Source organism: Ambystoma mexicanum, chromosome 9 (assembly GCF_040938575.1).
Source record: "Ambystoma mexicanum isolate Mex_15411 chromosome 9, UKY_AmexF1_1, whole genome shotgun sequence".
NCBI classification, from domain to species: Eukaryota; Metazoa; Chordata; class Amphibia; order Caudata; family Ambystomatidae; genus Ambystoma; species Ambystoma mexicanum.
This window is the reverse complement of record NC_090931.1, coordinates 13,429,094-13,446,876: the sequence shown is the minus strand read 5'-3', so window position 1 is coordinate 13,446,876 and position 17,783 is coordinate 13,429,094. Positions and strand designations below refer to the sequence as shown.

General features: G+C 47.0%; 1 protein-coding gene across 2 annotated transcripts in view; it reads left to right on the top strand.

Moving 5' to 3' along the window:
• Positions 1-17,783, top strand: part of VSIG10L2 (V-set and immunoglobulin domain containing 10 like 2) — a 488,239-nt gene that overhangs the window by 306,195 nt on the left and 164,261 nt on the right. For both annotated transcript variants that reach the window (XM_069614080.1, XM_069614081.1), the window contains one exon: positions 13,763-14,083. In XM_069614080.1, the coding sequence (XP_069470181.1) occupies positions 13,763-14,083 (321 nt within the window). The remainder of the gene's footprint in view (positions 1-13,762; positions 14,084-17,783) is intronic.

Genomic DNA, 17,783 nt, shown 5'->3' with positions numbered 1-17,783 from the left:
ATCCTTGTGGAAGTCCTGGTACTTGTAATAATCGGGTGCATTAAACACAGCCATATAAGCCATCACATGGAGGACATCAGAGAGATCCTCGCAGGAACAGGGGTCCTTGTCCCTAAAGGGGGAGTCTTTGCCAGTGAGGTCCCACTTGCTTCGACCCCTACGGAGGGTGTTGCGGAGGGGGTTCACCTCTCTCGCTTCACTGGGGGATCTCTCCCTTGGGAAGAAGGGACACATTCCCTCAATTCGTCACATACCCATGCCCTGATGTTCGTGCTTCCCCTTCTGATTGACAGGCAACCTGCTTAAGAAATCATTCCCTTATTCTTTACCTTTTCGATGCTTGACCCATAAAACAGAAGGGCTGTAGATACAAGAACCATCTCATTACTCTGGGATTGGTGTATTTTCGTAAACTCATCCAGATTAACTGGGAGTGGTTGGTGATCAATCTAAACTTTCAACCTGTCAGATAGTATCTTAAGTGCATGACAGCCCACGTTATGGTGAGAGCGTCCAGTTCTACAGTAGCGTAGTATCGTTCTTGGGGGAAAAGCTTTCGGCACGTATATAGTACAGGATGCTCAACGTCATTATGTTCCTGTCTGAGCACAGCACCTAAACCCACCTTAGAAGCATCAGTTTGTAATATAAAGTCTCGATTTAAGTCTGGTATTTTAAGGACAGGTTCATTACAAAGTATATTTTTAGGACCATCAAAACTTGCTTGATCCCGTTTGTCCCAGAGTACCTTTTGTGGTTGGGCATTCTTGAGTTTGCCAGCAAGATTAGCCGCTATTGTTGAATAATTAGGAATTAATCTCCTATAACATCCAGTCAAACGCAGGAAGGCACAAAGACCTCTCTTGTTCTTGGGGATGGGAGTTAGCTGGACTGCTTTCACTTTTTCATCCTGTGGTTGTATCAGACCATTCCCTATGAAAAAGCCCAGGTATTTCACAGCAGATTCTATTACAAGACCGGAGGCGAGCATTATGCTTTTTCTCCTTTAATCTGCTTAACAACATCTTTTTAAATCTTCCTTTTCTGAATACAGTATTTTTTTTTTTACACAAGCCCAACTGGCTTGAAAAAACAAACAAAAAAAATAACATGACTGAATATGACGCTGAACCAGCATCTCCCATGATCCTCCTCCTGACTGGTAGTCCCAGCCTCCATTGCCTGCACCAATGTATAAGTCCCTAGTATAAGTCTCTGTCAGCCTAGGTGCTTTCCTCTTCTTTTTTGCTGCTTTTTGACAGCTAAGTGCCATTTCATTACCATATTCTTTGTCAGGCCGCAGCGAATACATATAGCGTAATTTGCGATTTCATTAATAATGATTAAACAACGCGCAGCTTGTTATACCCAGCGCGAGTAGTGAAATTTTCGTGAATTAATTAATTTGTGTTAGTGTAGCCGTGCGCGAGCTACCCTTATTATCAAATCAATCCTTTACAATGCGGCCCGCGAGCGAACTCGCTCACACTGAGGGCAGCCTACATTCCATTTTAATATTACGTGCGTAGTCTATACGCCAAACTTCGGAGGCCGGAGGAGCGAATGATGCACTATCCAGGAGCGCGCATGAGCACTGGCCCAGACGACCGCCAACGCTCCGTATAACTCGGGAGAGCATGTCAGATTGCCACGGAGCTGCAAGCAGTCACGCTAGCTAATTTTCTTACGAAATTTCAGCGTTCCTGTGTACTAAGAGGCTGAAGGCATTTCAATGCTAATATAAAAAAAATAAAAGATTTACTATCACGATTCAGGAACGCGTGACCTGGAACTGCTGTGATTTAACAGGTCACTTTAACAGAGCCTGAGAGCCTGTGGCTGTGACACCCCCATTAATTCATTTAACCATGGCCTCCGACAGAGTGGAGGAATAATGGTACGATTACAGTGACCAGGAAGCAGAGATGCAGGAGGAAGAAATGGACTTGTCCCTAAGCTTCAAGAAAGTTCTGGGGGAGTCTCTAGTCAAAGCAGTGGCACAGGGGTTGCAGCCATTCAAGACAGACTAATGGTCTCGGAAGACATTTTGGGCACCAGAGCTGGCTTGCAAGATGACCCAGGTGAGGGGACCTCCACTAGACAGACTCTAGAGAACAATACAAGGGGGAGTAAGGTCGCCCGGAAGAGGAAGCACTGAAGCACTCTTCTACCACCCCCCCACCCCCCCCGGGCTCTAATATGGGGACGAATGAGAAGCCCCAGGAGGCAGCTGATGCCTTCAACGGACTCAAGAATGCCTCTTACCCCCTAACCTAGGGGCGGACAATATAGGGGAAGCTCTGTCCGGAGGAGGATGTGTTCAGCCTCGATAACGAGAGCATTAAAGAGCTAGAAGCCAAAGCCAGCCTAGTGGAGGGTCCCCAAGATGAGGACACATCTGATATGTTTGAACCTGAATCCATTGGGCACCCTAGGTCCACAGAATCGACCCCCTCTCTGACAGTTGCGGTTTACATGGCTCAGCGAAGGAAACCAGGTTTAGACTCCGAGCCAAATGCCCCATGTTAGGGAGAATTCTCATCTATGGCTAATTTCCCTCACCTAGTGAGTCCCCCAGCAGCTTTGCTGGACTTCTGGAGTTTATTTTTTTCCTCTTGGTAAGAGTGAGAGCTTTTCCCCCACTCTTAGCTGTGTTTTGCTATGTGTTTCTACCTGTTTTTGTGATTGTGGACTCTGAAGTACACCACTTGAGTAGCCCCCTTTTTTTTGTGTGTGTCACACAGCACCTTCAGTGCCATGGCACGGGGTTGTCTTTGAGACTTCCCTCGATTCCATTTCTGAGGCGACTACCGTCCCCCAGGAAAGGGTAAAGTTACCATTAACTTTACTTAGTCAATCTACCACAGATCCAGTACACCCCATCTTCCATGGAGTACTGGAAAGGGTTAATTTGTATCCCTTTTTATCTGTACCTCCTAGAGCATTGTTTCGCTCTTTTAACATTTAGACTTGGCTGGTGGCAGTGGTATCTACCCTAACTTTTCTACCGCGATTATATTAGATAAACGTGGTACTGTTCTTGGCTTTTATATTAGCCTCGAACATAAACCCGTTTGACCAAATCGTCTTTCTTTTGGCTATGGTTGGGTTTATTCGCCATTTCTTTTTGTTAAAGTCCTTCTTGTGTTTTACTAGGTTCGCCTTCTTTGTTCACTGTCTTTTTGCTGGCTTCTGCTCAGAAGCCCTCCTCAAGGCACCTGGGTGTCTAGGTGGGCTGAATGTGAGGGAGGGGTGTAGTCAGCCCCTGCACAGGGTATCCTAGGAAACCCAAGTCGCACTTTGTCATGTTTGTCATGTTTGGCCAGGGTAGTTGTCCGGGCTGGACCCCCTGCTGGGTGATTGACAGCCAGGCTGTGTGAATGGGGGTTTTTCGCATAAAAGGCAGGTCTCTTGGGCTAGAAGTCAGAGAGTCGCCACTGGAACTACAAGGAACCGAAGAGAAGCGGAGAGAACAACGGCTGCTGCAACTACCCTGTACCGGTGAAGCCCTGCTGCAGTCCTGAGCTATCTTCCCTTCAACGACTTAGAGAAGATCCAGTCCGGATTTTCTTCTTCCCTTGAGCTTCGTGGGGATAACCAGCTCATCTTCTACAGCCAGAGGATCCTCTTCCTTGGTCGAAATCGCTAAACGCTGCTGTAGTGGTCCGGATAGCCACCTGAAAAGCCTCTCCTGTTTTTAAGGAGCACCCCTTTTATTCCTTGTCGCTGCTGCCGGCTTCATCCCTGTGTGGTGCAGACCCCCTTCAGACATCCTCCTTCACAACGAAGCTCTAGGAATCGTGGCTCTGTGGGAAACCAACAGGAACAACTGCCAGGGCACCAGCTGCACAATTGGAACAAGGTACTGTGTTCTGCTCCAGGAAACTGGGTGAATCCCTTTTCTTCATTTCCAAGGCTTGCCCTTGTCTTCCCTCCTTCTTATAACTTTTGCTTCCGAACATTGACAATATCGAAGTACTTTGGCTACGTTGAATCGTGAACTGTCTGACTGTGTGATCTTCGGCAACAGGCCCCTGTGTCTTTCGACCCTGGCTCCGGCCCTTTGACTTTTGAACTCCTGTCTAGGAGTGTTTCTCGATTCTGTCTGCCTAACCAAAATATTGCCTGTGATTTTTGCCTCCAACTCCCTCTGGGTATCTCAGGTGCTAAGTGTGTTTTGCCCCGGTAGCATTTCATGTCACGGATACGCGTTTATTTAGTAGACCGAACTGTCAAAAAGTGATCGCAATCGTGTTCGCGGTAACGTGTTTTGTTCGTAACACCGGTTCATTCAAATATAGGGTACTTACCTTGAAACTTACTGTACAAAGTGAATTGGTTAGTTGTAGTATATTTAACGTGTGGTTTTTATTTAAGTTTAATAGAAGTGTTGTGTTTATAACGAATGGTTTAAAAATAAATGTACTTATATTTTTTTACCTGAAACTTTGAGTCAGTGTTTGCTTGAGTCACAGTAATTGTGGTCCCTTTGTGTAATCTCTGCTACTGCTCATATACCCTTGAGACAAGCCTGGCTGCTCCGCCACTGCTACCACTCTGACATAGTTGTACAGGCTTGTACCAAAGGTAAAACTTGTATTGCCACCTGTAGTCTTAATTGTGTGTAGTGGTCCCTAAGGGCACTGCACAGGATTCTGCCTAACACCCCAGACCAGAGCTGGCCGGTAAGGTGGCAGATACCCCGGAACTTGATCCGAAGATGCTCACATTTGTCATGAAGGCCAACAAGGATGCCCGGAAGGGAATGGACCGAGCATGGCGGTCCTGTCAGGATAAGATTCTGGATCTCACAGGCCCCATCACCAAGATCATGGACTTAGCTGAGAGATCCAAGGACACGGGAGAGCCAGTAGACCCCTTTATCTTAGCAGGATGGGCCCAACAGGCTTTGTGCCTGCTCGGAAACGCTAACAGCGCGATATCAGCCGAGAGAAGAAGATCTATGCTGTTAAAAATAGATAATAAATTGGGAGACCTGGCATCATGTGAAGCAGGCAAAGGGGCGCAAGGTCTCCTCTTTGGCAGCACGTTTGTCAAGGAGATTAACACATTTGTTGGTACCTACACAGCGCTCGAGAAGGCGCAGGCCTCAATAAGTAAAGTATTCCCCGGATGAGTTTTTGCAGGGGCCGGTCGCTACAGGGGTCGATCGACCGGCCAACACAATTCCAATAGAAGACCTCAAGGTCCGAGGGCCCAGTACTGGGAGTCACGGCAGCAGGATACCTTTTTCCCCAATAGGAGCAGAGGCTTCAGAGGTCGCTGAGGCAGGGGATACTTCAGGCAACATAGCAATACCTCAGGTGAGAGAGCGTGCGACAGTATACCCCCCAGTAGGAGGGAGAACCTTACTTTTTATGCACAAGTGGCGCAAGCTTTCGTCAGACGCGTGGGTATTGCAGACAGCGCAGTGATTCCACCTAGAATTTATAGAAGCCCCTCAGCAGAGCGTCCCACCGCAGCACACGCACACTTCACAGGCAGAGAGACAGGTTTGAGACTTAGAGATTCAGGCGCTGGCGAGCAAGCAAGCAATAGAGAGAGCCCAACAACATCCAACAGGTTTCCTAAACATGTTTCTGGTTCACTGCAAGGGCAAAGTGAGACCAGTTATCAATCTGAAGGAGCTGAACTGCTGGCTGATATACAGGCACTTAAAGATGGAGGGAATCCATCTTCTGGCAGACCTTTTACGAAAAAACGATTGGTTGGCCCGTCTAGATTTAAAAGACGCCTATCTTGCGATCCCCGTAGTGCCCCAATTCAGACACTTCTTGCAATTCAGATGGAGAGAGGAAACCCCTGGTGACAGCTCTTCGGGATCAGGGAATTCGGATGATCATCTATCTAGACGACATCCTATTTAGGTCAGAAAGCAAGGAGAGGTTGCACAGACAGGTCCAATGGGCAGCGTCGCTGATCTCGGGGTTGGGATTTTTCATCAGCACCGAGAAATCCTCGCTGACACCATCCAAGAGACTGGATTTCCTAGGATTTACAATAGATACCAAAAATGCCGCCTTGGAACTCCCTCCTAGCAAGATAAGGGCGATCAAGAGGGATCTGAGGACGGCCCTCAAAAAGCCGGTTATATCGCTTCAGAATCTAGCCAGGATAGTGGGACTCCTTGCAGCTTCCATCCAGGCTATCTTCCCAGGCCCCCTGCATTATCGAGCCCTCCAGATGCTCAAGATCAGATACTTACAGAAGGCATGGAGATATCACCGGCTAGTGACCTTAGACGAGGACAACAAGACAGAGCTACGTTGGTGGCTTCACAACATGGAAGCCTGGTACAGCCGGGCTATCTTCGGAGATTTGCCAGAGCTGACTATAGAATCAGATGCCAGCAGGTCTGGTTGGGGAGCCAGGTGTGGTCACACAGAAACCGGAGGAAAATGATCTCAAGAGGAACTAACACTGCACATCAATTGCCTGGAGCTCCTGGCGGGTTCCTTCGCAGTTAGAGCCTTTACCAAGGACAGAGCGCAGTGTTGCATCCTTTTAAGGATGGACAACATATCCGCTGTGAGATATATCAACAAGCTGGGAGGCACGAAGTCCAAGATGTTAGCGGAGCTAGCCAAGGATTTCTGGCATTCCTGTCTAGAAAGAGAAATAGCAGTGAAGGCGGAATATTTACCGGGCGCAAAGAATTCAGTTGCAGACTGGAACTCCCGATACCTGGTAGACTAGAGCGACTGGAAGCTACACAGGTCAGCCTTCAACGGGCTTCAACAGAGATGGGGCCCTTTGCACACAGATCTCTTTGCACCGAGAATGAATGCGCAGCTGCCGAAATACCTCAGCTGGAGACTGGACCCGGGCGCTGCAGAAACAGACGCTTTCCTGCACTACTGGGGGACACACACATTACGCCTTTCCCCCCTTTAAGATGCTGGTGAGGGCACTAGCAAAGGTGCGCAGGGACAAATCAGACCTTGTAATAGTGACACCGGAATGGAAATCGCAAGCATGGTTTCCAGTTATGATGGAACTTTCCACGGATTTCCCCCAGAGGATTTCTCACAGGCCAGATCTCCTCTCGGATCCAGCAAGAGCCCCACACCCTCTAATCCAGGATCAGACATTGACTCTCTTGGCCAGATGTCAAAGCACTCGAGACCGACAGAAAGATCTTTAATCCTGAAGGAGTAGCATTTAATATTGCGCAGCGCACTAAGACCAATTCCAAGGTTATCACGTACCCTTACTTCCCTGATAACAGCAAGCTTTGCGTAGCTCAATGCATAAAAGCGTATGAAGCAGCGACAGCGGATCTGAGACCAACAGGGGTAACTCAGCTACTAATTGCATGCAGGAGACCTTATAGAGCAGTAGCGCCAGCTACTATAGCTAGATGGGTGAAGGAGGTGATGGAACTAGCAAGGATTGATATTTCAGTGTTTGGAGCCCACTTGGCCAGAGGAGCAATGGCTTCCAGAGCTTTTGCAGCCAGAGTTCCGCTGCAGGAGATCATGAAAGCGGCAGACTGGTCCAGTGATTCAGTGTTTAGAACCTTTTATTTCAAGCCAGTCCCTAATATTGCATCAGCAGTCATACAAAGCTTTGAACAAGCATAATGCTTGCCTCCGGTCTTGTAATAGAATGAAGATTGCCCAAGCGCCCAGCGCAGGAAGTCTTGATTCTATTAAAGACACGGAGGCGAGCATTATCCCACCCTTTGAGAATTCGAGTATATAAGATTTTATGTTATGCCAATAGGAACTGGTTAATAGAAAATATTGTTTAATAGAGGAGTTGTAACAAATTCCCCTCCCTTACATTGTTGATGATCTCTTTCCACATAGAAGAGGAGCAGAAGAATTCTCGAGAATGAGCTTCTAGCAGAGCAACAGGGAAGACCAAGGAAGCTGCCAGAGTAGAGAAGACAGCAAGTTCATTATGAGACTATGATATAGACTGTTCGGTTTCTAAAGTTAGCAGTTCAAAGACAGGCAAACGAAGAGGACAGCACTTAGGCTGACAGAGACTTATACAAGGGAAGGAGCTCTCATTGTTGCACAGGATGGAGGCTGGGACTATCAGTCAGGAGGAGGATCATGGGAGATGTAGGATCAGCATCATATTCAGTCATGTTATTTTGTTTGTTTTTTCAAGCCAGTTGGGCTTGTGTTAAAACAAAAAGTATGTACTGTATTCAGAAAAGGAAGATTTAAAAATCTGTTAAGCAGATTAAAGGAGAAAAAGCATAATGCTTGCCTCCGTGTCTTTAATAGAATCAAGACTTCCTGCGCTGGGCGCTTCGGAAATCTTCATTGTGCAAGGCAACACTTTTGTGGGTTGGCCGTGGGGCCGGCTTTTCTCAGGGTTCTAGTTATTTCATATAGATCATGGATGTGTTCTGGCCAGCTATCACTATGGATCACAATGTCCTCCAAATATACTCTGCAAAAGGCTGAGTAAGGTTTTAAAAATGTATCCATTAGCCTCTGAAAAGTTGCTGGAGCCCCATGAAGACCGAAAGGCAGTACTTTAAATTGGAAAAGGCCTTGTGGTTTCTCGGTCAGCTGGATTCAACAGGACCTGCCAATACACCTTTGTTAGATCTGAAGTTGAGATATATTTGGCCGAGCCCAGCTTTTCAACTAGATCATCAATTCCCTGGCATTGGGTAATGATTAAATACTGATACTGAATTTAGTTTTCTGAAGTCTATGCAGTACCGCCATGATTGTCTGGTTTTGTGACCAAGGCAATAGGGGAAGACCAAGTACTCTCTGAGGGCTTGATTATACCTCCCTTGAGCATTTCCTGTACCTCTTGTTCAATTATTTTCTTCCAAATCTCAGGGATCCGATAGGGCTTTAGATTGATGGTTTTTCCTGCAGTAGTTCTAATAAAATTGAAGAAATTGCCCACTCTGCCTGGTTAGTCTGAGAACACCTCAGGAAACTGCTCGAGTAAATCAGTAATGTGGGCCTTTTAGGAAAGTGATAGGTTGAAGGGAACTAGTGTACGTTCGCTAGCAGAGCGAGTAAGGAGAGTAACCATAGTAATTGTGATATTTTGGTTGGGGTCTACTTTCCACTCTTTAACAAGTTGATAAGATGGACTTGGTTTTTCTGTCATCTATCGGGTTGAGAGGCAACATAATTCAACTGACCCTTCCTTTCCAAGATTGCATATGGATCATACCATTTGGAAATCATTTTGTTTTCTGAGGTAGGCAGAAGCACGAAGACTGATTGTCCAACTGAGAAGGTACAGGGTTTGGCACGCTTATTTTATGTAGCCTGCTGTTGTTCTTGTGCTTGTCCCAAGTGTTTTTTTTAACGATTTCCCATACTGCTACCATATGAGCTTTTAGTTTTTATGCAGTCGGAGAAATGGGTAAAATAGCCTCCTCTCTTATGTCCCAAGGCACCCTCCCATAGAGCGGTTCAAACGAGGAATACCCAGGGGAAGGTTGGAGTGTCTCTCTGACTATGAACAAAGCCCAGAGGATTATCACATCCCAGTTCCCCACGTCAGTTTCGACTAACTTGCACAGTATTCTTTTTAGGGTTTGATTGAAATGCTCTACCAAACTGTCAGTTTGTGGATGACATACTGAAGCGTTTAAGGACTTAATATCGAGCATTTCTTTTACTTCTTGTACCAAAAACAACATAAAGGTGGTATTCCTGTCGGTAAGGGTCTCTTTGGGAAATCCTACTCTCGAATGGCAATACATGTTTCAATATTTGTTGTGTTGTGTTATTATAGAGAGGAAAAGCCTCTGGATAACAAGTGGCATAATCCATGATTACTAGGATGTAGCGATTCCTTAGTTTAGATGTTTCTAAGGGACCCACTATGTCCATTGCTATCCTTGAAAACAGGACTTCAATGATGGGTAAAGGCTATAATGGGGTGGGTGGAATACGACTGGTTGCTGTTTTCTGACAGATCTCACAAGTCTGTACAACATTCTTAATATCAGCAAAGACTCCTAGCCAATAACATCTGGGTGTTATCTGGCTTTCAGTCTTTACTATTCCCTGGTGTCCAGCTGTCAAGTGGGAGTATGCTAATTCTAAAACTATTCTTTTAGGACTTCATGGGACAACTAGGTTTGTATGCCATACCTGTTTTGTGCTTATATCACCCCCGATAAAGCAACCATTTAAAAAAATATAAAATCAGGCTTGACTTCATCCCTTTTCTTTGGTAGTGACCTTAATAAAGGCTTGGTGAAGATTGGGTCATTCCTTTGGTCAAAGGCAAGGTCAGTGAAGGGGGCAACCTCCTCTACTCCTTGAGGAATTTCCTCTACATTGGGTAGGTCTGCCTCTCCGAAACCTTTGGTTCCCTGTTCCATCGCTGTTTGTTCTATTACTTCCTGAGGTACCGGAAATAAGTTCTTCTCGAGAATCCCTTGGGCCACCTTCTGTCCCTCTTTTATGGTACATGGGTTATTCCTATGATTGTGCAGGAGGACTTTGATATCCCAGAGGAACTCCGGTTCAATGACTTTCCTGACCTAATATCTAACCCATACCTCCATGCCAAACCGGACTTGGATGCTAGTCTAATATAGGTTTCTTGGGAAGATGCTAAGGTAAATCCAGTGGGGATTAGGCATCTCTCCCAGGTGGTACTTCAATCTCCTCAGTACTGTGTGGGTCAAATCCTATGGATTCAGATGTGGCTACCGAAGGGGCTTTGGCCTTCATACTCAACTTAGTAAATAATGCGGATCCCCAACGTTTATCCGTCAGAATATATCCCACTTCTCACACCATATATGGCGGATCAGAAGAAGGACACAGAGACTATAAGGAGATTTTTACTATGTCATTATTAAAGAATAAATGAAGGCCTATCATCCCCTATCACTATGGGAGGTTTCCTACCTATTTTACTAAGGTGCTTGTCAGTCCAGTGAAAATGTCCAAAAGAATCAGTCAACTATCCAAATCTAACCTAACTAACCCTACCATTATTATAACCAACTAAGGTCAGGAGAATTACTCCCTTCTCCTGAGTATAGTGTCTTTACATAAGTATTTTCTTAATTTAAAGTTCTGATTAGTGTGCCACACATAAATAGCCTTGTGGTATCCTCTGTATTAACTTCTGTAATTTCCTTGGGGGGTCGGCAATCTTCTTTTCTTCTCTTTTAGGGCTTTCCTTTGATCTTTTTAGATCCCATCCCTCTTCCTTATAAGACTCAAAATACTCTTGTGTATCCCCTTGACACTGCAGGCATTTACCTCCCAAGTGTCTCTCTCTGATATATTCTCTTTCTTATTTCCTGTCTACAGGGTGCTTTCCCATTTCTCACAAAGTAATATTTTTCTGGATTCTATTCCTCTCACTCTCTGTACTTCTCTGTATCACATTAATACAGTACAGCTTTATCAAGTTGCTTTCAATACTTTAAACATTAGCACTGGGCTTATAAGGAGTCCCAATTGGCTTCCTGGTAGTCCCATCCCCCTTTATACCTTCTGTATCCTGGGGAAATGTCTCTGGTGCTGGTAGAGGTTTGGGATCTTCCTCCCCTTCCCTCTTGTTTCGCAGGTCACTTTGTGCGGCGTTCACTTCATGCGCATTCCATTCATTTCTAGGCTTCTGGATATTGCCAAAAGCAATCAGTTTGGGGGTTGCTTTCTCCCTATCGCGGTATCAGTATCGTTGAATGGGCAGGCTTCCCACCAAGCTCTCTGCTCTGGTTTCCTCTAACTTTCTCCTCTCACACGTCGGTCTTCCAGTGATTCTCGCTCTGTGTCAGAGCCATTATGAGTTTGTGGGCTCCGTGGTCTGTGCTAACTCTGCGTCCTTAAGCAGCATCACATACAGGGGGCTTCCTTTATCTCTCTCTGCTTTCTGCTCTCTGTCCTTCTGGCATGCCGTCTCTTTTCAGTATCCTCAGCACGGTCCATTGGGGGTTCTGATTTAAAGAGATGTCTTCAGTTTCTCTTTGATAATGATATGGACTCACCTTATCCTTGTGGGAGTCCTGGTACTTCTAACAATCTGGTGCATTTGACACATCCATATAAGCCATCACTTGGAGGGCATTAGGGAGTTCCTCCCGGGAACGGGAGTCATTTTCCCTAACAGGAGAGGCTCTCCTAGTGAGGTCCCACTTGCATCAACTGCTACGAAGGGTGTTGAGGAGCGGGACCACCTCCCTAGCCAAACAGGGGGGCTCTCCCTTGGAAAGAAGCGACGAATTCCCTCGATTCGTCACAGCAGCGAACCTATTGGACTAATATGTTACAAATCCCGGGTGTGGATATGGACGAGAGGATATCCTATATTTGGATATTCCTTTTTCTGCTGCAGCTGCTGTCCTGGCCTTGAATGCTCTGACTCCCTTGTTCCTGTTGCTTCCTTTGTTATTGGAGTTCAAGAAGTCTTTGAAAACAAAATTGCTTAAATAGGCTTATTCTCAGTTTTGTTTATTTTAATCTGTATTTTATCATCTGCTTTTATTATTTTATGGTACTTTGCATGGACTTACTCCTCTTTATACAGCTTCCCACTGCCTTCGGCCACAGTTAGTTTCGCTCTTGAAACTAAAGATAAAATAAATCTTTGAATATTTATAAAAGTATTTAAAAACTAGAAGCCCAAGCACACCCGAAGAAGAAATGTCAGTGATGTGCCCTGAAAAGGTAATACTAAAACAAGCAACTCAATCAATACATAACGGGACCAAACATGAAAAAGATACTGGAAAAATCACAGACAAAAAGCCGAAGGGGATAGGAGCTGCACATCTGACAGCAGTCACCCGGAAGCAATAGGACGTCCGATGTTCTGCCCAGAACAGGTATTAAGCATTGCATGCTGGTAAAGCTGCTCCCCCCAGTATGCCCGATAACCCTAACATCCCCTACTCCAATGCACGTCATGGCTGACTTGCAGGACTACCTTGCACTGCACAGTGCTGCGGTATGCTCAGATGCAATATGGACACAAGCACGGATACAAAACTAGTGCTGTGCAGTTGCTCTCTGTTGATAGGAGCTAACATGACAAGCCTGAACCCTAAATCAAAGCAGAGCATGCGTCACACAGCCTCTGCTCGGCTCCCACTATTCCAATGACAGCTCAAACATTTTACTTGCCATGTCCACAGGCGTTGCTAAGAGAGCCTGAGGGGGCTATAACCCCGGATCTTTTGGTTGTAGCTCCGGGTAGAAGCTCAGGGGCTACAACTAAAAGGCTAGCTAGCCCCGAGTCCCGAACGTAGTGTAGTCTCAGATTTTTCCAGACATAGCAACACCCCTGGCAGGGTCCAAAGCACCAAGAGGTTCAGCGATTGGCAAAAGCGGGAATGTCTGGTTGAAATGGAATCGTTGCCAGAAGTATGAATGGAAACCCAAGAAAGTGTTGACTAAGATATTGGAACATACGTTCATTAGGGTGGGCCAAAACCTGCGGATTCACACATATATTGTTGCAGTGTAATGTATTTAATGAACATGTTGGACACCTGTTAAAGGAATTGTGTGCCATTTGCATAAAAAGATGGATTTGCGACTGCCTCACTTTTCTAAGGGAACAGACACACTGTAAACCTAGACTTGCTCTACTCAGGTTACATTGTGCCATCACATGTATAATGTACTCGGGTTACATTGTGCCATCACATGTATGATGTACTCGGGTTACATTGTGCCATCACATGTATGATGTACTCAGGTTAAATTGTGCCATCACATGTATGATGCAACTTGAATTTCCCACACTATTTAACTTTGCCTTTTATTACTCTCTGCAGCGCACCCGACGCCACCAAACGTGACAATCAGCAAACTCATGTACACCAAACAACGAACAGAAGTGGACGTGGAGTGGATGACCAAAGGAGCCGGGAACCTGACCGGCTTCATAGTGCAAAGGCAAGTGAGCAAACGGTCGGCGGGCAAGTCTTTCCCCAACACTATGAAAGTGGACAACTGGGATAACGTCATTAATGACATTGAACCCGAAATCCGGGGTCACAAATTAGGAGGGCTGGACCCCAGTATTGTCTACGCATTCCGGATACTAGCCGTCAACCACAGGACAACAGGCTTCCCCTCAGAGGTTAAAACGCCAGGTACTCACACATTCATTCCAGCAGTTTTACTGTACCCATAAATTGCTAAAGCGATGCTCCCCTGTGGCTGAACATGGTTATTTTGCAAAAGACGCGAGAAAGCAAGACACTTCTGCCAAGAAGGTCACCACTGCAAGGGTGCTACGCATGAGCAATGCCTGCTGGCCTGGGGTAGCCCTGGCTAGCAGAAGACTAAAGCAGCTTCACGTGGTGTCCTAGTGAGAGAACCGCTGTTAGGGTGCTACGCATGAGCAATGCCTGCTAGCCTGGGTAGCCCTGGCTAGCAGAAGACTAAAGCAGCTTCACGTGGTGTCCTAGTGAGAGAACCGCTGTTAGGGTGCTACGCATGAGCAATGCCTGCTGGCCTGGGGTAGCCCTGGCTAGCAGAAGACTAAAGCAGCTTCACGTGGTGTTCTAGTGAGAGAACCGCTGCTAGGGTGCTACGCATGAGCAATGCCTGCTGGCCTGGGGTAGCCCTGGCTAGCAGAAGACTAAAGCAGCTTCACGTGGTGTCCTAGTGAGAGAACCGCTGTTAGGGTGCTACGCATGAGCAATGCCTGCTGGCCTGGGGTAGCCCTGGCTAGCAGAAGACTAAAGCAGCTTCACGTGGTGTTCTAGTGAGAGAACCGCTGCTAGGGTGCTACGCATGAGCAATGCCTGCTGGCCTGGGGTAGCCCTGGCTAGCAGAAGACTAAAGCAGCTTCACGTGGTGTCCTAGTGAGAGAACTGCTGCTAGGGTGCTACGCATGAGCAATGCCTGCTAGCCTGGGTAGCCCTGGCTAGCAGAAGACTAAAGCAGCTTCACGTGGTGTCCTAGTGAGAGAACCGCTGCTAGGGTGCTACGCATGAGCAATGCCTGCTAGCCGGGGTAGCCCCGGCTAGCAGAAGAGTAAAGCAGCTTCACATGGTGTCCTAGTGAGAGAACCGCTGCTAGGGTGCTACGCATGAGCAATGCCTGCTAGCCTGGGTAGCCCTGGCTAGCAGAAGAGTCAAGCAGCTTCACGTGGTGTCCTAGTGAGAGAACCGCTGCTAGGGTGATACGCATGAGCAATGCCTGCTAGCCTGGGTAGCCCCGGCTAGCAGAAGAGTAAAGCAGCTTCACATGGTGTCCTAGTGAGAGAACCGCTGCTAGGGTGCTACGCATGAGCAATGCCTGCTGGCCTGGGTAGCCCTGGCTAGCAGAAGACTAAAGCAGCTTCACGTGGTGTCCTAGTGGGAGAACCGCTGCTAGGGTGCTACGCATGAGCAATGTCTGCTAGCCTGGGTAACCATGGCTAGTAGAAGAGTGGACCAGGTTCACGTGGTGTCCTATTGAGAGAACCGCTGTTAAGGTGCTACGCATGAGCAATGCCTGCTGGCCTGGGGTAGCCCTGGCTAGCAGAAGACTAAAGCAGCTTCACGTGGTGTCCTAGTGAGAGAACCGCTGCTAGGGTGCTACGCATGAGCAATGCCTGCTAGCCGGGGTAGCCCCGGCTAGCAGAAGAGTAAAGCAGCTTCACATGGTGTCCTAGTGAGAGAACCGCTGCTAGGCTGCTACGCATGAGCAATGCCTGCTAGCCTGGGTAGCCCCGGCTAGCAGAAGAGTCAAGCAGCTTCACGTGGTGTCCTAGTGAGAGAACCGCTGCTAGGGTGCTACGCATGAGCAATGCCCGCTAGCCTGGGTAGCCCCGGCTAGCAGAAGAGTCAAGCAGCTTCACGTGGTGTCCCAGTGAGAGAACCGCTGCTAGGGTGCTACGCATGAGCAATGCCTGCTAGCCTGGGTAGCCCCGGCTAGCAGAAGAGTCAAGCAGCTTCACGTGGTGTCCTAGTGAGAGAACCGCTGTTAGGGTGCTACGCATGAGCAATGCCTGCTGGCCTGGGGTAGCCCTGGCTAGCAGAAGAGTAAAGCAGCTTCACGTGGTGTCCTAGTGAGAGAACCGCTGCTAGGGTGCTACGCATGAGCAATGTCTGCTAGCCTGGGTAGCCCCGGCTAGCAGAAGACTAAAGCAGCTTCACGTGGTGTCCTAGTGGGAGAACCGCTGCTAGGGTGCTACGCATGAGCAATGCCTGCTGGCCTGGGTAGCCCCGGCTAGCAGAAGAGTAAAGCAGCTTGTCTTGCTCTCTGCCGCAAGCATGTACGTCATCCTTCCCGGCCAAAGCGAAGTTGGGAGCACTTTTGCCCAAAATAATACTCCTCTGTGCACAAATATTCCTTGTTATGAATTCACATCGTTTGCCCTGATTTCCTCCGCCAAGTCCCTTTCCTAATTTTTAGGTTTTTTTCTGCACGGCTACACATGTTTTTTAGGTCGAACTTATTCAGGTGGATCTTCTCGCCAATTGTTTTTCAAACATGGTATTCACATGTTACACTGCAAGCACCCCCTAAATTCCCAGGCTGAACAGTGAGTTTTTGCAGGAGATCTGCTGCATAATATAGTGGCTTAGCTGTGCCGGCCCAAAGGCAGAATACTTGCTATTTCCCAGATAAAGGGAAGCTGTTCCGTCCTTTCTTGGCTTATATTAATAAGGCCGGTTCTCGGCGGTAATACACTCCTTTGTTGCATGGAACTGCTCAGTTGCACAGAAGGAAGAAACTCTGTTAGATTCGTTCAAGAACACTATTTTGGAATATAAAAGTCCAACCCACTAACCCAGCACAGGGAATCCCACGTCTGACTATCAGCGATGTGCAAACCGCTTCCCTCCAGGTGCTACCAGTAGCCTAAGCAGAGTGATAGGATGCATGGAGCATGCCGAATTATTACACATTAATGCTCTTACTGCCGACTTCCTAGGGACTAAGCAGAGTGATAGGATGCATGGAGCATGCCGAATTATTACGCATTAATGCTCTTACTGCCGACTTCCTAGGGACTAAGCAGAGTGATAGGATGCATGGAGCATGCCGAATTATTACGCATTAATGCTCTTACTGCCGACTTCCAAGGGACTAAGCAGAGTGATAGGATGCATGGAGCATGCCGAATTATTACGCATTAATGCTCTTACTGCCGACTTCCTAGGGACTAAGCAGAGTGATAGGATGCATGGAGCATGCCGAATTATTACGCATTAATGCTCTTACTGCCGACTTCCTAGGGACTAAGCAGAGTGATAGGATGCATGGAGCATGCCGAATTATTACGCATTAATGCTCTTACTGCCGACTTCCAAGGGACTAAGCAGAGTGATAGGATGCATGGAGCATGCCGAATTATTACACATTAATGCTCTTACTGCCGACTTCCTAGGGACTAAGCAGAGTGATAGGATGCATGGAGCATGCCGAATTATTACACATTAATGCTCTTACTGCCGACTTCCAAGGGACTAAGCAGAGTGATAGGATGCATGGAGCATGCCGAATTATTACACATTAATGCTCTTACTGCCGACTTCCTAGATTATTACACATTAATGCTCTTACTGCCGACTTCCAAGGGACTAAGTAGACTGATAGGATGCAAGGAGCATGCCGAATTATTACACATTAATGCTCTTACTGCCGACTTCCAAGGGACTAAGCAGAGTGATAGGATGCATGGAGCATGCCGAATTATTACACATTAATGCTCTTACTGCCGACTTCCAAGGGACTAAGCAGACTGATAGGATGCATGGAGCATGCCGAATTATTACACATTAATGCTCTTACTGCCGACTTCCAAGGGACTAAGCAGAGTGATAGGATGCATGGAGCATGCCGAATTATTACACA